Source organism: Lissotriton vulgaris, chromosome 7, assembly GCF_964263255.1.
Source record: "Lissotriton vulgaris chromosome 7, aLisVul1.2, whole genome shotgun sequence".
NCBI classification, from domain to species: Eukaryota; Metazoa; Chordata; class Amphibia; order Caudata; family Salamandridae; genus Lissotriton; species Lissotriton vulgaris.
This window is the reverse complement of record NC_141695.1, coordinates 450,866,159-450,892,257: the sequence shown is the minus strand read 5'-3', so window position 1 is coordinate 450,892,257 and position 26,099 is coordinate 450,866,159. Positions and strand designations below refer to the sequence as shown.

At 41.1% G+C, this 26,099-nt stretch overlaps 1 protein-coding gene across 2 annotated transcripts in view; it reads left to right on the top strand.

Annotated features, from left to right (window-relative positions):
- LOC147701838 (toll-like receptor 12) overlaps nucleotides 1-22,210 on the top strand; it is a 93,905-nt gene extending 71,695 nt beyond the window's left edge. The window contains exons 2-3 of one of the 2 annotated variants that reach the window (XM_086930473.1): nucleotides 10,158-10,261; nucleotides 18,266-22,210. In XM_086930473.1, coding sequence (XP_086786599.1) covers nucleotides 18,309-21,137 — 2,829 coding nt within the window. In that variant the 5' untranslated portion in view covers nucleotides 10,158-10,261; nucleotides 18,266-18,308 and the 3' untranslated portion in view covers nucleotides 21,138-22,210. The remainder of the gene's footprint in view (nucleotides 1-10,157; nucleotides 10,262-18,265) is intronic. The other variant, XM_086930474.1, reaches the window with a different exon arrangement.
- The last annotated feature ends 3,889 nt before the right edge of the window (nucleotides 22,211-26,099 follow it).

The window sequence follows — 26,099 nt, the reverse complement described above, 5'->3', positions numbered from 1 at the left end:
TCATACACTTTTGAGTAATCAAATCAAAGAAAGCTTTATTCAATTGTGAACAAACAATCATAAAAGCAAAATAACAAGGTTTCATATATGAAAATTCATATAAAATACTGATTTGCAATTAGCTAAAATTCATTGAAAAAATTAAAAGAATATTAAACACAACAAACTTTCCTTGGATTAAATGACATTTAAGAAAGACTCATACGTTTCCTTAAACACAGAACTTTTTAAAAGAAAATTACCATCCTACAGACACTATGCACATTATCTAATTGTTGTAATGACAAAAAGGCAGGTCGACATTGCCAGAGCCCAAACCATTTTAACACAAGGACTAAGCACATTTTCCTGGCATCAGAATAAAATCTACAAAAAAGTATAACACGTATCATGGTTTGCTTAGAAATATTATCACATGGCCACAACTGGAGGTCTTGAGACCAGTCATTCACTTTAGAAAATGTGACTAATCTATGAAAAAACCCCAATCGAAAGCGAACTAGTAGGAATCTGCCATATTCACTTGTCACAAGGGTGAGGTAGGGTTGAATGTTAAAAGTAATTACAATCATCTGATTGTGTAGGACAGTGGGTTTTACAATTTCAGAAGACAATCTGGCAGTATCTAACAGTGAAAAGCCCTTTGCTTTTAGTTCCTCCTACATATTTTCTGAATATTACTAGGATTAGTAAAGTACTCTAAATGATGAAGATCTAGTAGGAAGTTGCACACTTAGCTCAGCCATGAGATCCTCAAGGCCCCTAGTTTCAGAACATCCAAAATAATGTCTTTGTTTAGTTTTGTCTCTTCCTTTGTCTAAAGTCTGTGCCATAACAGCACAGGTTTGAGCTTAATTAAGTTTGAAATAAAGGTGAGGCCCAACTCTGCATGACATATACTTGCTGCAATGCCACTCGGGACAGACAAGATACAATTCAGGAAAGCATTTTCGACTCTTTGGAGGAGAACCAAATCAACTAGCCCCATACCCTCAGTCCCATAAACTGTAGCTGTGACACATTTTGCTTTATATATCTTGATAAGGTCCTCAGGTGGTCTTTTACCTAATTTTCCCGCAAGAGTTCTAAGGGCAGATATAGTGCGCAAAAAGGTACATTTGTTTGCTGACACTGCCTGAGACCAAGAATCATTGTGGGCAAAGAGAATTCCCAGATATGAAAATTTATTGGTGACTCCGATCTTCTGTCCTGCCACAAACATATCTTCAGTTCTCTTATTGCCAGTACCACAACGCATAACAAAAGTCTTAGAGGAGTTAACTCTTAAACCTAACTCATTCATAAAATTAGTAAAACTGTTCAAAACCCTCTGAAGTCCCACTTGTGTGCGGGACATCAGCACTGCATCGTCTGCATATAAGAGGGCTAGAATAGGACGCCCGCTACATGAGGGACATCATGGTTAACTTTTAAAAGGGCCTCCACAAACCGTTTGTGTACAGGTTGAAGAGAAAAGGAGCCAGGACACAACCTTGCCTGACTCCACTTCTAATCAGTAAGGGAGCGGAGCGTTCGCACTGCAGACCACAGTGGACACATGCGTTTGCATCACTATAAAAACGTCTAAGAAAATAAATAATCTGTATGTCAACCCCCATTACCTCTAAAATTGACCAAAGTTTAGTATGAATCATGCAATCGAATGCGGCTGTAAGGTCAACAAAGGCTAAAAATAGGTTCCCAACCTTAGCTCTAGTGTATTTGCCCACTCAAAAAGACAAATTCAAACCCTGCTCTATGGTCCCTACTCCTACTCGAAAGCCATATTGCAGGTCCGACAGAATAGAGTTCTCCTCTGCCCAATCCTGAAGACGTTCCAATATTATTCTACCCACTACTTTAGTTATGGCATAAAGTAATGAAATAGGTCTATAGCATGCCGGGTCATGCCTGTCTCACTTTTTAAAAATGGGGACAATAGTTGATTCCACCCAAGTTGGTGGAAAGGGTGCATTGCAGCTAGCATTTAGAACCTGTGTCAGGAGGGGCCCCCGTAGAGTAACATCTGCCTTAAACAGATCCACTGGTACCCAATCTGGTCCAGGAGCACTGCAGCCCTTGCTGACAGACAGAGCTCGTTCAACCTCATCCAGTGTAACACAATAAAGCGCTACCTGGGGGGGGAGGGGGGATTCAAATTCCAGACGTCCTGAGCAGAATTGTCCATCATGGCTGGGTTTCCCTTCCCATGATATACTTTTGTAAAATGCTCAATCCTTTGCTCCTCGGTTACTGCTATTTTGATTGTTGGTCCGCCCTCTCTGGACAAGAAAGGGGCCCTATTAACTTTCCAAAAAGCCACATTATCGTTAAGTACTGAGGCGTAATTCTTCCCACACCTCCTTCTTTAAAGTGGCTTTCCGATCCCTAATTGTTTGTAAGCACCTCTAGCCATCTTTATATCAGTTGTATTCCTCTGCGTTATATGTAACACATTTTTCAGGGTAAGAATAAGCCTGAGTGCACCTAGAAACAAACCAGCCGTTATGAGGGCCCTTAGTACTTTTACATTTGAAAAGAGACTCTCTATCAGCATGGGAAATGTCCTCGAAGGAAGCCAAAATATCTTCTGGAGTGGCTATCTCACTCAGGCAAGTCTCTATCGCTGGTTTGCTATTGCCCAACACAGTTTTGACCAGTGCAGTTTGGTCCACCGATGTCCATCGCAAGGAATACCCATTAAGTCTCCCCATAGTTAGGTTTCCGTGCAAATGAATATGCTTTTTAGAACTTAAAATCGAGGTGGACGGTAGTGAGAATGCCAAACAATGAGAATTGTCAGCTATATAAAAGGAATGGAGGGTGTATGCATGACTATTGGAGACTAAAACATAATCAATAATAGAACAAAGGCCCCTGCCATTGAATGTCCAAGGCATGGAAAGAGGAACTGGACACATTTCATTCGCAAAGCCCAGGTCAAGGGAGAAGACAAGTTCATTACATTTTTCCTCCAAGACAGAATGTCAAAAATGGGACACACATGTGCCATCATCATTTAGCGCATCACATAGTTTGGCCCCAGTTTTCTTACAGAAAGTACCGTTAAAATCTCTGGCCAATATCATCATTAAATCTTTACTCCTATCAACATTATTTAGCATTTTTATCATATTTTGAGTAACAGCTCTCACTTTGTCAGAGGGAATATTATTATACAAATTAAAGACACAATGGTGTGCGTGGGATCTAAGTCCAATTTAACTAGTTGGTTATCCTGCGCAAGCAAGGTTATCTTTCTAGTATTAATGGTGCACGATATATAAATGCAGAGACCGCCCTTAGCCCTACCACTTGAACTATTACCCGCTGGGGTATGGTAAGTCTGAAACCATTTAAGTGAACCGCTCCTTGACCCAGGTTTTCTGAAGGCACCGAAACTGAAACTGACAAATAAATTCACTCCACAGATGGTTATTTAACTTAGATGAAATACCAGCAATGTCCCAAGAGAGAACATTGCATAAACGGGGTTTACCACTCTTAAAGCAGTTAGCCATGGCTGTCCCAGTTGAGTCCCCCACTATTCGGCTAGGTGAAAGAGAAGCATTCAACAAGTCTGTGGGTTCATCTAATATGATAAGCTCTGCCTCTGGCTCTCTTTGAACCTCATTAGTATCACAGATATGATTACAATTGGAGGAGGGACCCACTATTCCCGATCTAGGATAACCGGAGTTTTGCCCAACACCAGGCCCTTCCTACACAGGTTGGGAGAGCCAACAGTCCCGCACCCAGTCAGTCTATATCCTCCAATGAACACAAAGCATTGAAGCGATTAGACACCAGGATCGAGAGTCTGGGCTCCCCGAAACCCCTGGGGTTACCCCCCATAAAGGTGGTACCTCAAGGTTCATGGAAATTTGGGGGTTTGTAACAGTAACCTAGTGGTAAAATATATATATCACTGATATTAAAGGGGCCAGCAATTCCCCTCTCAAGAATTGTACATACCGGGAGAGGTGACCTGAATGTTAACACAACACAGTCCCATTGGAAGGACTTGACTGAGGGGCACACCCATCCTATTCTTCAAACCATTTTAAATTCCTGGAAGAGAGAATGCTCTAAACGTGTTCTCTGGAAAATGAAGGGCCTTGTTCCCCAAAGTAGCCCAATGTTTGTGAGTAATGTGGGGTAGGGGAGGAACATTTGACAAAACCACTGTACATGGACTGGCTTCTGGAGGCAAGTTTAAATTAGATGAGGGATGCAGGAAAGTTTCAAGATGATCGCCAAAATGTTCCTCTCTCTGCATCCTTATGTAGACCAGGCATCCTAACATTCAATGTATCAGAAGCGTTACTTGGAGGTCCCACAGAAGTTCCTGTATGAGGGGATGGTTGTCTAGTTTGAACTGAAACATTTACTGCACTAGGGTCTATGGGGTATATTATCAAGGGGGTTTATCTCCGCTTTTTTGGCTTTAAAAGCCAAGAGAGCGGAGATAAAATTATCTCAATATTACCTAGCTGTCGCTAACACCAGTTAGCGACAGCTAGTAGGAGATAGCGACCATATTGGGCCCCGCTTTGCATGTCAGTGATATTTATTACTAATGACATGCAAAGTGGTCATGCCAAGAACATCGCTATCTCCTATTACCAACTTTGAGAGATATTTGCGCTAAGCGCGAATATCTCCGAAAGCTAAGACCTTCCCCTGAGCAGTTCTTAGCCATGTTATCCAATGGTAGGTGGATAACATGGCTAAGAGCATTAGCTCGGTAATGCATGAATATCGCTGACTTTTCAGCGATATTCATGCATTTCGGCCGATTTTTATCGCTTAGGAGATAAACCTTGATAATAGCAAGGCTCCTAAGCGATAAAAATCGCCGCAGCTCGGCGATAAAAATATTGCCGCTAAACCAACATGGCGATAATTATCGCTGTTGGTAATATGCCCCAAAGTTTCTAGTATATTTCCCACCCTGTAATTGCTTGTTTGTGGAACACTTGAATGACCAGGCCCTGTGTCTGCCTCTCTACAAACTGATGAAAGTGGCCTAACCCCAGGTTTGGCAGCTAGGACTACAGCATGCATCAACTTAAAAGAATTTTTGAAAACAATTAACACAATATTTGATTAATTTTCATCAGCACATTTAATATGTTACTTCTTATTCAAATATTTCTCTTTTTGATATTCTTGAACATAAATCAATGATACATTTTGTTAAACATCAATTCAACCAGTGGTTACAATTCCTGAGCGCCCAATGCATTTCGGGACTCAAAAGGTCCCTTCGTCAAGGGTACCTGTGTCACAAAAAAGAACAAGGAAACAATTTTATGCGATGCCATTTTGAGCCTATTTACAGTTCAATGAAAAATTTTAAAATAGCTTCATCACCTAAACACTCAATCTGTTTCATAAACTGCGTTATTCATTTATAGGTTGAATCATTACACAACATTAGCTCTTTTTTTGATAACTCCATGTGCATATGTATGTCTATATGTTCACGGTTTAAAAAATGCCTGTGCTACTTCTGAAACAAGCCTCAAACAAAACTCTCATGAATCTAAGATGTCAAAAAATACCAGGTACGCGAACGTCAGTAAACATGCTTGGAAGCTTATAGAATGGACAACTGTATTTATACATTCACAATTTGCTTACCTGAATTGTGAAAAAATAACTTCCTGAGAATAAAGAATGTAAGTGATCAATACTTCAGTAGTGAAGATTGTGAGATAGATGTGAAAATGCAGTTTCAAAGTTTTCATCCAATGAATCTTATCAAAAATTTACCAATGTCTCAATTCATGCGTATTAAGAGAATTTCATCTAGTGAACTTGAGTGCGAGAGGTCTTTGAATGATCAGAAATTACGGTACATCCAAAGAGGATATCCAGAAGCGCCATTAGATAAACAAATAGCCAGAGTAAAGACCTTACCCAGATCGGAGCTACTGACAAAACAAAGTTAAAAGAACACTAAAAGAATGGTGTTTGTGTCTAAATTTTCGTCGGCATCTCGAGATATCAAAAATATTATTAACAGAAGATGGGAACTGTTACAGCAGAACCAGATTTTGGAACACTATTCAAAGAAAGACCTTTTGCGACTTTAAATAAAAACCATAGGAAATAATTTTTAATTAAATATTTCAATTACTTAAAAATATAAATAAATATGTAAACAAAAATTTGTAAAAAATAAAAAATATGTATTAAAGACATAAAGTATTTTAAAAACCTTTTTTAATTTAAAAATAATTTAAGTTTAAATGCTATTAAAATATGAATACATGAATTCTAGTTACTTCAGTAGATCAATTTTAATAATTAACAATGTAAAATAAAAAATATTTTTTCACTTTAGGTGGGAAAAGGGACCCATATTTATAATTTTTTCAGGCAGCGCAATGCAGCAAGCCGCTTTGGGAAAGGGCACAAAGGCACTGTATTTATCATTATTCAACTCATTCCTATCCCTTCCTGGCACTGGCGCACTGTCAGCCGCTGAGCACCATGGTGCAAGGTTGACTGTAGTGTAGGCAGGATTGTTTTTGTTCAGGAAAGGACATCTGCACAGAAAGAATCTTGAAAGGCATTTTACACCTACTCTGTGTGTAACACACGTAGAAAGAGGAAAAAACAAAAAAGAAATATATTTCTCCTTGTTAGGTTGCACAAGGGGTGGCATAGCATTTGGAAGCATTAACAGATCTACCACTGAAGCTAAATCTTGGAATGGGCCAAAATCCATGGGTGGGTGCATGGGAACACCCATGCTCCTCCTGTGGAACACCTCCCTGGTGCAGAGTAACACAAGGCAGCAATTTGCACTGCCTTGTGTTACTCTAGATTTATCAATCCATGCAGGAACACACAAGGTGGCCATATGTGGCTTGAAAATTCTCACTTAGGTCTTGTGTCCCCCTTGTGCCACATAAGGTATGTCTGTTTGTGCAACTGAATGACAGAGCAGAACTGAGAAAAGGTAACCACCTTTAGGAGGCACACTTGTATTCAGATGCATAACACATGTGAGAATACATATACAAGTAAACATATATCTCAGTTCACGAGAGCACGCAGAACTTTAAACTTGACAGCTAGTACTTCCCATTTGAGTACAAAAAGAAGTGAGAGAAGCACAGAAAGAAGCAGGGTAAGTGCAGAAAGAGGCAGGAGAAGCGCAGAAAAAAGCAACAAGGGTGCAGAAAGAGGCTAGAGGGGTGGACAAAGAGGCAAGATACGTGCAGAAATAAGTAACAGAGGTGCAGAAAGGGGCAAAAGAAACGCTGAAAGAGGTAAGGGAGGTTCAGAAACAGACAGAAGAGGTGCAGAGAGAGGGAACAGAGGTACAGACAGAGGCAAGAGAGGTGTGGAAAGAGGGAAAAGATGTGCTGAAAGAGAGGTGAGGAAAGAAGCAAAAGAAGGGCAGAAACAGGCAGAAAAGGTGCAGAGAGAGGTAACAGGGGTGCAGAAAGAGACAAGAGAGGCAGAGAAACAGGGACAAGGATACAGAAAGAGGCAAGAGGGGTATAGCAAGAGACAATGGAGGTGCAGAAAGAGGCAAGAGAGTTGAGGAAACATGCAAGAGAAGTGCAGAGAGAGGCAAGAGAAGTGCTGAAAAAAGCAACAGAGGTGTAGAAAGAAGCAAGAGAAATAATAAAAGAGACAAGAGAGTTGCAGAAAGAAACAAGAGAGGTGCATAAAAAAGAAAAATTAGTACCGAAAGCGGCAAGTTAGATGCAGAAATAGGCAAGAGAGGTGCAGAAACAGGCAAGAGAAGTGCACTAAGAGGCAAGGGAAGTGCTGAAAGAAGCAACAGAGGTTTAGAAAGAAGCAAGATAAGTAATGAAAGAGACAAGAGAGTTACAGAAAGAAATGAGAGGTGCAGAAAAAAGCAAGAAAAGTGCTGAAAGAGACACGTAAGGTGCAGGAAGAGGCAAGAGAAGTGCAGAACGATTGAAAAGAGGTGCAGAAAGAGGCAATTTAAGTACAGAAAATGGCAGAAGTGATGCAGAAAGAGGAAAGAAAAGTACAGAAAGAAGCAACAAATGTGCAGAAGGAGGCAGAAGAACTGCAGAAAGATGAGGAAAAGGTGCAGAAAGAGGCAAGAGTGCTGCAGAAAGATACAAGAGAGGTGCAGAAAGAGGCAAGAGTGGTACAGAAAGTACCAAGAAAGATGCTGAAAAAAGAAAGAGAAGTGCAGAAAGCACAAAATAAAGAGAGGTGCAGAAAAAGGCAAGAGGGGTAAAGAAAGAGGCAAGAGAGGTACACAAAGAAGGAAGAAAGGTACAGAAAGAGGCAAGAGGGGTACAGAAAGAAGCAAGAGAGGTACAGAAAGAAGCAAAAAACGTGCAGAAAGAAGCAACAGAAGAGCAGAAGGAGGTAAGAGAAGTACAGAAAGAGGCAAGAGAGGTCAGACACAGGCAGGACAGGTACAGAAAGAGGGAACAGGGATACAGAAGAGTCAAGATAGCTATAGAAAGAGGGAAGAGTGGTGCAGAAATAGGCAAGAGGGGTGTAGAAAGAGCTAAGGGAGGTCCTCGAAGAGGCCAGAGAGGTGCAGAAACAGGCAAGAGTAGTGCAGAAAGAGGCAAGAGAGGTCCAGAAAGAGGCAAGTGAGGTGCAGAAAATGGCAAGAGTGATGCATAAAGAGGCAACAGAAGTGCAGAAAGAAACAACACAGATGCAGAAGGAGGCAAGAGCACTGCAGAGAGAGGCAATAGAGTTACAGAAAGAGGGGTTCACAGAGACGCAATAGTGGAGCAGTAAGAAGCAAGAGAGGTATAGAAAAAAGCAAGTGAAGTGCAGAAAGAACCAACTGGAGTGCAGAAAAAGACAAGAGGGGTACAGAAAGAGGCAAGAGAGGTATTACACAAAAGGAAAAAATGGTATAGAAAGAGACAGGATGGTTGCAGAAAGAAGCAAGAGAGGTGCAGAAAGAAGCAAACAAAAGGCAGGAAGAAGCAACAGAGGTGTTGAAAAAGGTAGGAGAAGTGAAGAAAGAGGGACAAGAGGTGCAGAAACTGGCAGAAGAGGTGCAGAGAGAGGCAAGAGAAGTGCAGAAAGAGGCAAGAGGGGTGCAGAAAGATGCAAGTGAGGTACAGGAAAAAGCAATAAAGTGCTGAAAGAACCAACGGAGGGGCAGAAAGAGGCAAGAGGGATGCCCAAAGAGGTAAGAGATTTGAAAAAGAGTCAAGAGAGGTACAGAAACAGGCAGGAGAGGTACAGAAAGAGGAACAGGGGTCCAAAAATAGGCAAGAGGGGTGTAGAAAGAGGTAAGGGAGATGCAAAAAGAGGGAATAGAGATGCAGAAACAGGCAAGAGAAGTGAAGAGAGAGGAAAGAGAATTACTGAAAGAAGCAACAGAGGTGTAAAAAGAAACAAGAGAAGTGATGAAAGAGACAAGACAAGTAAGTTGCTATAACAGGCAATAGGGGTGCAAAAAGAGGCAAGTGAAGTGCAGAAAGAGGCAAGAGGGGTTCAGTCGCCTTGGATGCAGACTCTTACGCTGATATTCTGACGGCACCCGGGGACTCAAAACTGACTTTCCGAGCCCCCAATTCCCCCAAAGCCTACCAGGAAGCAATTTGTGCTGATATTCATGCCCTTTATTAGATCGTCCCTAGGGCCTGGGACAGAGCCGGTCAGAATCGCGTCTGATCGGCTATGATGGTTGGCCACACCCCCATATATTTGTTTTTGCCAGAGAGTGCAGTGTATTTAAGTTTCTTGGTACTGTGCATGACTAACTCATCTAGCTGAGGTTTTTTCCTTTAGACTCTGGGGCTTGTAGTCCAGAATATATATTGGTACAAACATGACTACAAGTATCATAATGAAGAGAAAAAAGGATAGAGAAGGTGAGAGAAAATGTATTTATTGTAATTCATTAATTAAATTTGTTACAAAAACATAACCATGAAATATAATAAAATATAATAAAATAATAGTTCACCAATTGCATTGAATAGATATTTAGCACATACGATGTAAGATTTATATTAAGTCATGTCCTTTAAAGAAGGATTTTAAACATTTTGTGTAGCGACAAAGTTCAGAAATCTATTCAGTTTTTAAAAAATTGACAGCTAGTCAATTTGTCAAAAAGATGGTCAGTGCAGCTAGTCAATATGTTTTCAAGCCTGATCTTTTTCATGCATATTTAGGTCTCTGAATTGCCCTTTGGACAACAGCATAAAGAGTGGGTAAGGGACGCATGCTATTTGTCACAAAGTCTGCTTGTGGATGTGCATAAGATTCCAAACGTCAGGTGAGTCTATATTCTTTGATCTGGAACAGCATGTATCTCATTCTCATATTTTCTGTCTTGTTGATGTTTGGAACTGCTCAAATAAATAATAGTGGGTGTTCTGCAAGTAAAACAAGTCTATTATTAGAAAAGATAATTTCTTTTAGATTGCTCAAACATGACTGCAGCAGGGCTCAACAGAGTTATTTGCATTTTGATTGCAGATTTTACAGTCAATCGAGAAGGGTTGCTTTAAAAAAATACTGGACAGTTCATAGGCTTGTTCAGCCTCCTCAAAATAACTGGACCATATATGCCTTTTGTTACATTCTCTGGGGATTATTTATGAGCCCACGCAACATTTTTACACCGCTGTTGCGTCACTTTTCGTGAGGCAGTGGTGGCATGAACAATGCACCACATTGCGCCATGTTTACAAAGTGGCGCATCTGGACAGATGCCTCACCTTGTAAACCCCTGCGCCACATTATACCTGCGTCAGGTATAATGTATGCAGGGCGGTCATTCCCCTGCAAGAAAGCCTTGTAGAAGTGGCGCATTGGAATCTGTAAGATTTCAATGCACCACTTCTAGAACACCATTGTAATCAAAACCTTACGCCTGCCTCATGGCAGGTATAAGGGTGATGCATGCATTAAGGATAAACCACCCCAAAACATTGCTGGAGTTGTGTCATGCTTGCAAAACAACTTCAGCAATGCCTGACTTTTGCGCCGACAGATAACTCAGGATTCCTGACGTATCTGTCTTTCCTTACGACATGGAGTGTGTACTTTATATAAGGTGCATCCATCATGTCGGAAGGAGAGTGCAGTGGAAACTGTTGCATTGCTGTTTTGTTGCAGCGATGCAACAGTTTTCATAAATGAGGCCCTCTGTCTATGTGCTGCTTGATGATATGTTTCAACGCGCCTGCATAGAATTCATTATTAGATGACAGCAGAACCTTAAGAAATATGCTTCGCGGGCCAGGTCCTGTTATAGGAGTCTGAGCTCAGTGCGACCTTGAGCTCTGGAAGAGCTCTTCATGAAAATGAAACCATTTTCCATGTGCATAGCATTAGGTCTGATCAAGGATTCTCCCTGTATGCCATGGTGGCCATAAGTCGGGCTGGGAAAAGTTTGGATCTATAGGAAAGATAACTAATCACATGAAAAATTCACACATCAGGGTCATTCTAAATATATTTATGTTCAGGAAGGCATTAAAAACGTGGGAGCATATTTACAAGCCCTTTCCTATTTTAAAAGTGATGCCCCGGAAACACAAGGAGCTTGTACATAAGCCCCTTGGCTATTACCTAACTAAAGAATCATAGATAAGTTTTCATGTTTTCTCATTCAGAGCTAGCGCTTTGTCACCTACAGGTAACTGTATGAGCTCTAAAAGTCTCTATGACATATATAACATTACTTTGGAAAACAAAGGAGCTCTGACATTGCGGCATCTGTTTGGGAGCTGAGCACTGCAATTTGCATTCTCTGCAGTGCCGTATAAAAAGTGGAATGGATCATTCGTTTTTGGAAAGGTAACCACATTAACAATTCAAATGAGGGCCACTAGAGAGCTAATATATTCTGCTTAGGAAATTGCACTGCAATTTTCAATTAAGCAACCCACTGGGTGCAGAGGTATTACACTGTAATATATTGAGCTGATATGAGGCCCACCACACAGCTTGCTTTTAAATAAGTGCTCATTGCAATGCCATAAATGTATATTATAAATAGGGCTCCCAGTTTTATGGTATTTACTTTTTTTCAACACTTCCGTCTGTATTTATTCCCGTTATTTTTTGGCCAGCTTATTGATATTTATCCATATTTTTTCTGTGTTTTAAGATTGAATGGAGTGGTAACATGGTGAATTTCCAAATTCATTTAACTGATAAATATTCAGTCATACTTTGATGCCTCTTGATTGTAGCAAACTAGGCAGCCTATACAGAAGAACACCATATCAGCATGTATATATACGCAATATATGCAAATATATGTCAACATATGCCTGCATTTAAGGAAATCTCATCCTGTTTTTTAACTCCTCATGCTGTCTATCTGCTCAGATGTTGACTTGGCATTCATGAAGGACAGCGTCGGAAGTCACTCACAAGACACAATTTTCTGTATTTTTCGGCTTTTAAAAATAAATACATACAGTAAACGTTATGTTCTGTCTGTAATTATCTGTGAAAATTAGTAAAAACAGAATACTGGGAGCACTATTCATAAAGTATGTCACTAACTGTCTACTGCTTGGACCACCAACGGTTGCCTTTACTTTAATCTGTGTAATGTATTAAGTGATTGCTTGTTGATTTATGCATTTTCCTAACAGGACACTTCTCACGACTCCCTCTGTTTGTGATCTGTAATGAGGATCGCTCTTGTATTGAATTGTAGGTTCAATTTGAACTTTGACCTCGTGGATAACCATTTGAAGGTCACCACAAAACACACATTATTTTCTAAGTAAAAATGACGGTAAAGTGTTTGCAGGATGAAGGCCAGAGTGAGTATGTCTTTCACAAACCTTCTTCATAATTTACAATATAGTGCATTAGTCCAGGGATCACCGTACCACACACCGATAGAAAGGCAGATCTACCCTTAAACTCACTCAATGTGATGCCACTTCGCAAGATGTCATCCATTGGCCCAAAGGAATGAGATGTTGCTTCTACCACCAGTGGCATTTTTTGTTAAATTGGTGACCACGGGAAAAGACTTGGAGGTGACCAGTGCACACGCACTGAGTATTGTTTATGCACTGCAGCAGATCCATTGTTCTTTGGTGAGATTCGTTTTGGCAGTTTTCCAGTTATGCACACACACAATTTTCCTACCGTACATTTTGTGGCCTTGGTGAATAAATAATTTTTGCAGATCCTCCATAATATGTTTGTGATTGTTTGTTCGCTCTGCACCTATCATGGCACCTTTTAAGACATGTTACTTGGAGCAACGGTACTAATATATGGACATTCACATATTGAGTACCATAGAGAATAGTCCAGAATCCATTTAAATAACACAGTACAGTGAAATTGACTTGAGAAAAAAAAACAGTCTACTGCTTTACAGCACAAACATATACACTGTACACAGGGGGGATGTGATAGCTTCCAAGTTTGGATGGATGTCCTTCAGCCACCAAACTCTGAGGGGCCCATTACGATGTCGGTCGGACAGGCATATGACGGACTCCATAGCGGGATGGAATCTGCCCGACTTTAAGTCAGCGGTTCTACCTGCTGAATTAGGAAACATCAATTTTTCCATTACAACTTGTGCGGCAGCCGAAAAAGGCCACAGCCCATGCTGTAACTGAAAACTGGATGTTTTCAAACATGCATAGACCTTGTGGCAGGAACCATGCTGTGCCTGCCACATGGTGCATGGATGTTGGGGGGCACAGCCCCTATAGCAAAGGCCCAGAGGGGACAGGGGACTTGCTAGGGGCCCCTGCATACCTTTCTGTGAAAAAGATACAATAATCATGAAGATGCCTGTAATGTAAGGAGACACCTTTATTCTGGTCATCCACTCTCCTCTGACAAACACAATCCCCATCATTCCAACATGAACTCACTGAACGTTCAAAGTAGCAGGAAAGGAGGGGGAGGAGGAGCATACCAAAGGAAAAGAAGGGAGGTGAAACATGGCGGGCAATAGGCTACAACACATCTCCCCACAAAAAGAGGGATGAACAAAACAGCATGAGACTGTAGACTGAAACAGTTACACTAATCAGCATTTACAAGTCTGTCCCCACTCCAAGTCTGTCCATTCTCAAGGCGTACCACATTTCTGCCTATATTACTTAATCGTTGAGGAATAGAATTTGCTGTGCCCAGCCTGGACATGGGTAGGTTTCCTTACCATAACCGAATTGTTGATTCTGAGTTTATGTCCTTTTACCCCATGTCTTTGGTCATACCAACTTTTGTAATTAGCTTGGTGTTGCTGGATTTTCCTTTGACTTTCCATACGGTTGTGTTCTACTTCATTTCCACCTTCCAGCCAGAGAGGGTTCATTTTGGTGCTTGGCTCTCTCCCTCTTAGTGCCACAAAAGGGGAAATTCTTGTGATGAGATCAGGCGCGGTGTGGTATGCCCATGTGCATTCTCTGAGAGAATCGTCTATATTGTGGCCATTAGTGATGGCTAGTTGTAAATGTTCTTTTATCATACGGTTCGTTCTTTCTGCTAATCCATTGGCTTTTGGGCAGTAGAGTGAAGTTTTCTCATGCTTGATGTTTAATTCCCCCAGAAACTTCTTCATCTCTTCGGATGTAAACTGCACCCCATTGTCAGTTACAAGAACTGCTGGTATACCGTCATTTGAAAAGACAGATTTTAGAATTGTGAGGAGACTGCTAGTTGTTGTTGTGGATGTGAATCTAACATTTACCCAGTGTGAGGTGTAGTCAACCAAGATGAACATAAATCTCCTTTGGGATCCCAATGTTTCCATAGGGCCAATTATGTCCATGGCCCGTTTCGTCCGTGGCACTGTGGGTACCTCCACTAGAGTCAAGGGAACTTTTCATAGGATCTTTGTTTTGTCACTTCTTGCACAGATGATGCATTCTTTGACTTTCACTTCCACCATTGAGCCCATGTTGGGGGAACCAGAAATTGCTTCTCCCTAAGTGTCCTTCATGGTCCAGGTCTAATATTTTGTTCCTGAGATCAGAAGGTAGGACTATTTTTTTATTGCGATACACTTTATCGTCAATGATGGTTAATTTGTGTCTTACTGTGCAAAAATCTTTTATATCTTCACCACTTCACTGCATCTTTCTGGACAACCATTGACTATTAACTTTTTAAGAGAGTTCAGTTTACTGTCCTTTCTCATCCCGTCCTCCCATTCCTCCTTGCTGAGGGACGGTAATTGGATGGCTAGGATGGGAGCATCCAAAAGATCTTCGTGATGGTTAGTGTTAAGGGGAGATCTCGACAAGTAATCTTCTACCACATTTTCTTGTCCTGGCAAGTACTCATTTCTAAAGCAATAGTTCTCTAGACGCAGAACCCACTTGGCTATCCTTTAAAATGGTTAATGTCCCAATAGCACGCCAAGGTTTCCCTCTCAATTACAGAGTAGTTACGTTCCGTCTGACTCAAAGCTTGAGATGTGAAGCCTATGATGGTCTCGCCACCCTCCCCTTTCTGTGATAATGTTGCCCCCAGGCCATTGTTGGAAGCATCAGTGCGTAGTATAGTTTTCTTCCTGTAGTCAAAATGTCCTAGGGCTGGTGACTCAATGATTTCTTGCTTCATATTTTTTACCATCTCCCAGTGCATCTCCTCTCATTTAAATTCCTGTTTTTTCTTTAACAGCTCTTGTATTCCATCGCATTTCTTTGAAAACTGAGGAAAAAACTTGGCCATATACTCAAGAAGGCCTAAAAAGGACTTGAGTTCCTCCTTGCTAGTGGGGTACCGGGCATCTCTTACGGGTTGAATCAAACTATGTTTTGGTCTGAAACCATCTTGTGAGATGGTATGTCCCAGATAGTCTACTGCATTCACCTTTATTTTGCATTTGTCACGCTTCACCGTCAACCCTGCCTCTGATAGACTTTTGCACACAGTTTTGAAAACAGAATCATGTTCTTCGGCAGGTATCCCATAAATCAATATGTCATCTTTGAAACACATAGTGTTAGGGATTCCACTAAGCACTTGCTGCATCATCTTTTGGGAAACTGTGGCAGCTGAAGCAAGTCCAAATGGCATCCCGATGAACATATTCGCTCCAAAGGGTGAAGAAAACGCAGTTAGGGGTCTTCACTCAGGGTGTAGTTCTACTTGATGTTATGCCATCGACAAATCGATGACAGACAAGAACTTAGCTTTCCCCATGGTGCTCAACATTTCATCAATATTGGGGAGGGGAAATCTCTCAACCCGAATGTTATTGTTAAGAGGGGGAAGAGAATGCAGTTAGGGGTCTTCACTCAGGGTGTAGTTCTACTTGATGTTATGCCATGGACAAATTGATGACAGACAAGAACTTAGCTTTCCCCATGGAGCTCAACATCTCATTAATATTGGGGAGGGCAAATCTCTCGACCCAAATGTTATTGTTAATACTGCGCAAGCCAATACAGATGCGTTCCCCATTAGCCTTGGAAGCTATGACTATGGGTGCCAACAACTCGGATGAGTCTATGGGTTGTATGACGCCCAATTGACACAACCTGTCTACCTCATTCTTAAGGGGCTGTCTCATTATAAGGGGAACGGGCGGGTTTTGTGGACCACTGGTTTAGCTCCTTGTTTGACTTTTATTTTGTGTTGAAAGCTTCTCAAAAGTCCTAGTTCATCTGTGAAAAGACTCAGAAATTCATCACATAGTTTCTTGCCCCATTCAGAATCTTCCACCAGAATAACTTGATCTCTATTGTTGGGGTCGAGTATAATTCCCAATTCCTTCTGGTGTTGCCAACCTAGAAGATTGGACCCTACTCTTACCAGATACACTTTACCTACAGTGGACCTTCCTTTAAAATTTATTTAGGCTTCCATTATACCTACCAGAGGAATGGGATATTTGGTGAAGCCTTTGGGAGAAATGTCAGGTTTTGTGATATTTAACAAGGTAAAGGTTGAACAAGAGTCTGCAAACATTTCTACGGTTTTGTTATTGAGTGGCACTTTACATTTGGGGTATCCTAGTCTGGTACAACTGCTTACACTTTTCACTTGAAATACACATTTCTGGGGTTGTGCTCTCAACATTTACTGTTTTGACTTGGCTGTTGTCTCCATCCCTACAAACTCTGGCTAAATGGCCTCTCCTGTTGCATTTCTTGCAAATGACTCTACGGGCAGAACAGTATGGGCTGTTTGCCAAATGGTTATTGCTACCACATCTGTAGCATTTTATTTCAGGGTGTTCTCTCATAGGTTTGTTGTAGGGTTCCCCTTTCTTTTTCACTTTAAAAATATTACTGTTTGAATCTTTCACGTGTACAGAGGCAACTACCTCTTCAGTTACTTTCCTTTCTTTCAAATATTTAGCTGTGTGTTCACAGCTTGAGCTAGGGAACTTGCTTCTTCCAGTGTAGGGTTTTTGGCTAATAATGTTTCCTGTATCTGACTGCTACTTGTGTAGCTGACTAATTGATCTCTTATCAGGGAGTCGTTGAGTTCGCCAAAGTCACACAGTTGGGTGAGACCTCTTAACACTGCTAAATAACACTTGACAGATTAATTATTTCCTTGCGCTCTAGAACAACATTTATTACTTTGATCTCTCAAAAATCCATTGTGCTTTGCACACGTGGGTTTGGATCCCATCCTCGTCGCCATAATAGAAAAGATACAATAATCATGATGACACCAGTAATGTAAGTAGACACCTTTATTTTGGTCATCCACTCTCCTCTGACAAACACAATCCCCAACTTTCCAACATGAACTCCCTGAATGTTCCAAGTGGCAGGAAAGGGGAGGGGGAGGAGGAGCATACCAAAAGGAAAAAAAGGGAGGTGAAACATGGCAGGGGAATAGGTTACAACTCTTTCCATCTACTTTTCAATGGCATTTGATCGCCATAGACAGACAGACAGAAAGAGACATCATAATCCCTACGGTGGTGGCTGAACAGGCACTGCCCCTATTTTAGGGATTACGGTCTCACCGCAGCTCTGATATATTCTTTGAGCCCGTTGGAACAGAAGTGGTCATTCTCTCCCCAGTTCATAATCCAGTGGTCGAATCGCATCGATAGATGTCAGTGGACCCACCACCGAACATCAGAATGAGGGCCTAATTAACATATTTTGCCTGTTACTGAATCACACTGATTTCTGTTTACTCTTTTTCACAAAAATATCACAAATATTGTATGTGAGTGTTTGTGCACACTCCTGTGATTCAGGACCTACAAAGTATTATATTTCTTGATTATTGGTCATTAGCAAAATAATAACTATTAGTAGGCCAAATGTAGTTTTTGGCTAACTCTGCATTTTATTTTATTTTTCAGAGAAGAAAAGACCTGCATCCAGGTGACTTCAAAAATTAAAAGAATGAAGGAAGTGCTCTTGTTTACCTGGAGCGGTGTCTTATTTATCCTCTCCACCAGGTCTTACTTCAGCCTTGGGTGGACCAGTAGAAAATGTGTGATCGCTGAGGATGCCACACACCTGTACAGACTGCCAGATTGTTATTCATGGCCTTCATTTCAAAACAAAACCTTATTTGCTAGGTGCGGTAGTATCACTGCTTTACCAGAAGATCTATCTGATGTTCCTAGAGATGTCCTGGCTCTGTGTGTTACTGGAAGTGTATATACCATTCACAGGAATGCACTCTGTAGATTCCAGGCGCTACAGTATTTGTATTTGGAGGTTGAAGTTCAAACTGTGCTCTCAGGAGCGTTCCACGGACTGCCACACCTTCAAAACCTTACCATTTTATATGATCCCTTGTCTCTCCAATGCAAAAACATATCATTTGCACAAGATGTATTTCTCAATTTGACATCCTTAAAAACTCTAACCTTGAATACCATCTGTATTAATCATATTGGACAGGTGGATCTACCACCTTCTGTTGAGCTTCAGGAACTCTCTCTACAGTATGATAACATTAAAGACATGTCCATGGTGTTCAATGTCTTCAGGGGAATGCAATCAGTTCACCGACTAGACCTAAGCAACAACGACATTGAGATCGTACAGATGAAACTTGGTTTTAAGCACTGGGATAACATTCCAGGGATCTTTGAGCTGGATCTATCAGGAAATCCTGTCAGTAAACTTAGCCCGGATGCTTTTAGTAGGATGGGGCTTCGCTCGCTGATTCTTAGCCCTCCGCCCCCGCTGTTAAATGATCTTTTGCATTGTGGAGCTGAAACATTAGACAATTTGTTTCTTAGGTTTGTGAAGAAGGAAACTTCATCTACCATTAACATGTGTTACATTGCATCCAGATTTAAACTAGTGTCCTTTGCTGTTACCGATAGTGACCTTGAGCAGTTGTCAGGAGAGGGCTTGTCCGAGTGTGGGTCTTTGGAAACCTTGGATCTGAGTCGCAATAATCTTAAATATATTGCAAGCGATGTTTTATACAAGATTCCTCATCTGAGAGTTTTAATTCTCTCTGAAAATACTGACCTCAAACCAGACCTGTGTCCTCTATCATATGAAACAATGCATTTCTATTCTGGACTACAGGTTCTGGACTTTTCATTCAACAATGTAAGCTTTGTCAAAAACAAACAATTTGCCTGCATGGCTCATTTACTTGTGCTGCTTCTCAATTCAAATAGGATCGAAACAATTGAACCTCTGGGATTCTTCGGATTGCTCCACCTAAAGCATCTGGATTTGCATGGCAACAGACTCAAGCACCTAGATAGCCTCATTTTGGAACATGTGCCCAACTTGCTGACCTTAGATATTAAAGGAAATTCCTTCGAAAAACTTGAAGGGGATCAATGGGGAGAGCTAAAGTCCCTCAAAGAGCTCAAACTAAACATAAACATCATGTATCTTATGCCTGAGAATTTCCCTCAATTAACCGTTTTAACATTGACAGAAAGTGATTATATACACATCAGAAGTAAAAGTGACATATCACTCTCTTCTCTGAAAATAGTGACTTTGGTAGCCCTTTATATCAATATCGATACACCCAAAGGACTTCTCTTTCAAAACACCACAGAACTTGTTATAGCTTTTAATGCTGAAATCATATCTATGCAACAACAGATCTCTTTTCACCAGATGTGCCCCGTTTTAGAGAAACTGTTTTATAGTCATTTTATTGGTGGAGGATTTTACAGTGCATTAAATTTCTCTAATTTAATCTATTTGAAATATTTAGAAGTATGGAATTTGTATTCAGCTATGTACAACCTCAGTTATAATCCAGAACTTCTATTTCAGAATTTGCCAAGTTTACAATGTCTTATTCTGCAGAATTCTAGGCTTAAATACCTAACTTTTGGCATGTTCAAAAGCATGATCTCGCTTCGTGTTTTTGTAACTCGTGATGATGCTTTTGCAACACTGGATAATGGCATTCAGAGATTATTTCCAAAACTGAAATATTGGTATTTGGAAGATGTAACCTTCCCATGCGATTGCGTCAGCACATGGTTTTACACTTGGGCTGCCAGTACACCACAGACCTTTGTCACAAATTTTAGCAATTTGATCTGCATTCAGGAGCGTACAAAGCTTAACTTTTTATTTTTTTTACATAATAATTGTGAGCAAGAAATAGAGTTTATGTTATTCCTTTTAACATCCATATTTCTTCTTTTTTTCATGTCTGTCACAATACTATACAAAACATGCAGCTCTCATTTCTTGAGTTTGATGTATATATTCTATGCATGGCTGAACCGAATAAGGGGAAGAAAAGGCAAGCCTGTAAAATATGAGTTTGATGCTTTTGTGTCCTACAGCAGCAGTGACCAAGACTGGATTTTGCAGCATCTAATTCCGAACCTGGAGGAGAAAGGGCCACCATTCTTTAAACTGTGCCTACATAACAGGGATTTTGAGGTGGGGAAAGACATTGTGGATAACATAGCAGACAGTATTTACAGGAGCAGGAAGACCATCTGTGTGATCAGCCACAATTACCTGAGGAGTGAATGGTGCTCTCTGGAGATGCGAATGGCGACCTATCGGCTGCTTGCTGAGCAGGAGGATGTCCTCATCTTGGTCTTCTTGGAGCATGTTTCAAAGTACCAGCTGTCTGCCTATCACAGGCTGGCCAAGATGGTGAAGAAAAAGACATACATAGCATGGCCTGATGGAAATGAGGACAAGCAGATGGTATTTTGGGAGAATATGAGGAAGGCCATTGAGAAGACTAAAGTTGAAGAGATAGTGAATTGTTAACATGTACTGTACACCCTCCCCCAGTGAGTTAGGTGATGGGTACAATAATTGGTTTGACTTTAATCACTCGGAATCCTGGAACTTGATTCGGAATTGTTGAATTGGGTAGACTACTTACTCTATGATACAGAAGAGACAATACTAACCTTGGCTTAGGGTTAGCAAAGATTAGACAGTAAGAAATACCTGCCTACATTGTGTCCTATGACATTTCTTTCAGCCTTTGAACAATCCGGACTCTACCTCTGTTATGTGCAGAGGCCCTGCTAACCAGGCCTCAGCTGCATTATCCTCTGCTACACTGAGAGGCATCATATATTCTTACCAGTACTTTAGAAGCTGTCCCTAACACACAAGGCCACCCCTGCCTGCTCCACAGAGTACTATGGTATTTATGTCTGGAGCAAGGATAATTTTCTCCACTGCCATAAATATTTCACAGGGTCTTTGTTTGCCACACTCAGTGCTGATAACTTACTGTCTAGGGGCTAGTTTACCAAAGGTAAACTTACTCTTTAGAGTAAGTGCATAATTGTTGTAATTCACAAAGGAATTTAAGTAGTAGTGTCCTTACGACTGTCTGTCTTCTCATGTGCGCAATCTCCACCACGTGGTCAATTTGTGGATGAGGAACCTTGTGCCCTCTCTATGGCTGTATCCGAGTAGGGTCAAGTTACCTACCTTGAGTTAGTGCTACTATAGGTTGCCATACTATTCTTCACCACTGTCCTGATGGGTTTAATTTACCTCATGCAACAATTGGGTCAAAACTTTGACATTGATTTTCAAACCTGGATTGAATATAAAGATCCTTATGAATTGTGTATTAGGATTCAGTTACCACCAGTTCTTAACTATGAACTATTGCCTTTGAGCAGAAGATTGGTCTTCCAAACAGGCATATTACATTAGCTAATTTGAGGTGTTTTAGCCATTGTTGTTAATAGTCTAAAAGTATTCTGTGACAACCATTACTCTTTTTATTCTTATCACTTTGCACATGATTACTTCTATATACACGTTTCTATGCACTCTCTTATACAACCGTGATACGAACTTCTTAACATATGTATGCATTGCTAGAAAGTTTCTGAAAAATATAAATTGTATTGATTTTTGAAAATCCCATGTGTGATATTTTTTTCCCTCTCTCTCGCCATTGTTGCAATGCATGGTTTTATATCATATTTTTACTATTAAGCAATTGCCAGTAGTACCACACTGATGCATGTACCATTTCACTGGGCCGTCACTCCCAGACCTGAGCCACAAAGTAGGCTACTTACTCCTTTGTCAATGTAGAAAAGAAAACTGGAAATGCCCAATATTTTGCCCTCCTTTGCTTGGGTCCTCTTCCCTGTGCAGCAAAAGTGACCTTTGCCCTTATGTAAGTAAGGAAAATGTACCCCAAACCCCTTTTTCTACTAATACAGCCATACTTTTGGAGCAGCGACCCTTCATATCTCTGTCCACAAAGATGCTGCACCTGCTGCACTAATTGTAGTGGTAGACCTTAAAAAAAAAAATAATGAGCCCCCATATCTCCCATCCTTCCTCAGGGCATCCGTCTGAGCAAGCTGCCCCAGTCCATTTGTAAATGAAAGCATTGGCCACCACATAGTGCCCCCCTTCTGAGCCATCACTTCAGCATTATTCTTACATTTTTCTCTTTTCCTCTTTCACCTGGGATATTACTCTGACGTCTCAGGGGCCCACAGTCTCCAGACTCTGAGAGCTGCGCTGGTGGTCTCTGAAGAGGCCCTCCTCAATTGCATCCTCGAAACAAAGCCCTCCAACCATTCTCTTGACCCCATCCCTAGTGCCATTGCCATTGACTTCTTTACCTATTCTCTTTCCTATTGGACTACTCGTCATCCTCTCCCTCTGTCAAGGCTCTCTCTTGTCTCCTTCAAAACTGGGGAGGTCACCCCTCTGCTTAAAATGGCCACTGCTGATGGGAATTACCTCAACAACTTTCGCCCCCTCTCTAACCTACCCTTTCTTGCGAAGATCACAGAAAGATGTGTAGCAAGACACCTCTCTCGTCATATCAAGGACAATGATCTTCTTGACAATTTTCAGTCCGGCTTCATCCAAAACTGCTGCACTGAAACAGCCCTGCTGCAAGTGATTGATGACGCACTGCGGATACTCGATTCAGGGGGGTCTTGTCTTCGAATTTTCATAGACCTTTCTGCAGCCTTTGACACTGTCAGTCACAACACTCTCCTCAACACTCTTCATCAGAGAATGGGCATGGAGGGCACTGTGCTTAAATGGTTTGCTTCCTTCCTCTCTGATAGATCCCAAATGATAAAAATAGCGAGCAGTCTTTAATCTCCTTTGGCGGTAGGTCAAGGTGTTCCTCAAAGCTCTATACTTGCACCTACATTGTTCAATCTCTATTTAGAACCACTGGGAAATCTCCTAAGTAAATCTGGGATCCACTATCATCTCTATGCAGACGACACTCAAATCTACCTCAAGGTTGCCTCCGCTCACAATCTCTCCATCCTAAGCTGTACTCTCGACTCCATTCAAAAGTGGATGTCAACTGATTCTGAATCCCTCCCAAACTGAATTCCTCCTACTCTCCTACTCACTTTCTCCTCCCCCAGTTCAATCATGGATGGATCAGATGAATCTACTTAACAATAAACCCATCATTGTCGACAGCGCAAAATCCCTCTGTGTTATACTTGACAAAAAACTCAATCTAATCTCCCACATCAATTCCATTGCAAAGTCTGCTCGATACCAACAACCTTCTTTGGGGAATTCGTCACTTCTTCCCGGAGCAAGACCTTAAAACCCTGTCCAATCGCTGGTCCTCTCCAGACTGGACTACTGCAATTCTCTTCTTACTTGCCTCCCCAAATCCCACCTGCCTCCCCTTAAATCTGTTCTCCATTCAGCAGCTTGTTTCATTTATGGGGCCAAAAGAAGCGACCACATCACACCCTTGTTATCCACCCTCCGCTGGCTTCCCATCGAGGCAAGATCAATCTACAAGACTGCCTATATCACCCACAAAGCCTTGCACTCCTCCTCTCCTCGCTACCTCGCGAATAAACTGAAACTCTCTGGAGGCTCTAGACCATCACGTAATGCGGAAAATTTACTGCTTGAACCTCCCACTTTCAAGAAGGAAAGATTGATGGCCCAATCCTTTTCAGGCAACGTGGTGAGAATCTGAAACTCACTTCCGTCTCAGCTCCTGACCACCACCTCCCCCAGGCCTTCAAAACTGACCTCAAAGTTCTCCTTCAAAGACACTTCCAAATTTAATTCATACCCTCTCTATTATCTGAAGGAAGACCTTCCATTATAGAAAACTCTACTCTCCATGACTATGGAAGTGCCTTCTCAGTGTGTTCTTGTGGTTTGAGTGTCTGCCATTTATTGCAGTATTATCCTTCTACCTGTGTTTGGTACTCTTTTGTAACATGCACACGTCACTTGTCTCTTATAACCCACTGTTTGCTACCTCTTACATTTTGTTTGCTTTAGATACTTGCACAAGTGCCACCATTGCCTACGTAACGTTTGTTCTCGTGTTTGAGTGTCTGCCATTTATTACAGTATTATACCTCTACTTGTTCTTTGTGCGCTTTTGTAACTTGCACACACCACTTTTTCCTCCTGTAATGTACCGTTTGCTACCTTTTGTATTTTGTTTGCTCACAATTGTCACTTTTGCCTCATGTAACTTAACGATTGCTTTTTTAATTTGTTCACTTGTAATTTTCTCCTCATGTATCATTACTGTTCCTATTGTGGAGCGCTCTGACCCCTTCGGGTAAAGTCTGCGCTACATAAAAATGCATAAAATAAAATAAATAAAAATCGACCCCTCCACTCATCTGAAAGAACCTCTGGACATAGGTTGAAGTGGAAGGGATCTATCGGGACTGACATGTCCATTCTTTTTACATTTTACAAAAACTGTATATTTTTTGTTAAAAAACAACAGTACCCTAATGGTTAACGAGGACCTTGAAATATCTCTCCCAGTTGATGTTTGGGGGTCTCTTGTGTAAACTGTAGGCAGCGTTTTTAGGTCCTGAAGCAAGTCTGACAGAAGGGTATGATGTGGATAGTGTAAGGGTACTATGCGTTGTGATGGTATGCGTTGTAATGACATGCGTTGTAATGGTAGGCGTTGTAGTGTCATGCGATGTAATGGTTGCGTTGTAATGGCATGCGATGTAATGGTAGTGCATTGTAAAAGTTGCATTGTAAAGGTTGTTTCCCGATAGGATGATTTCTTGAAATCATCATGTAGAAAAAGTCCACCTGTAGAAGCAATGGCCCACATGCATCATTGTGTCATTTTGCATTTCTTAATTTGCGAAAAATAAGGAATCGCAAATTAAGAAGTGCAAAATGCTATGCATCATTTTTTTCGGTATTTCTTTGTGATTCGGTAAAAATCGCAATTTTTACCGAATCCCAAAGAAATACCGAATTCTTAAGTTAATTTTCGCAATTCCCATTGATTCCTATGGGCCAAAAGGCCCATAGGAGTCAATGCAAATTGCGAGTGGCACTTAGAAAATTTCATGGGTGCAGGGGGGGGTCCAAAGGACCCCTTCATGCACCCCTGAAATGTATTTTTCGCATCATGTTGCACACACACATGTCCTAAGGACATGTGTGTCCGTAACATGAATGTTGAAAAAAAAGCATTTTCAACATTTTAAACACTTTTTCCAAATTTACCGAGTGGTTCAACCACTCGGTAAATTTGGCACCCTATTTGCGAATTTTCACTTTTTAAAATAATGATGCATTGCTTTTAAGAAATCGCACATCTGCGACTTCTTAAAAGCACCCGCAATTTTAGAATTCGCAAACATGTTACGAATTCTAAAATTGCTTCATGCATCCCAAAAAGCACTTTTGCATTCGCAAACGGCCGATTTTAAGGAATCGCACCGTTTGCGAATGAAAAAGTGCTTG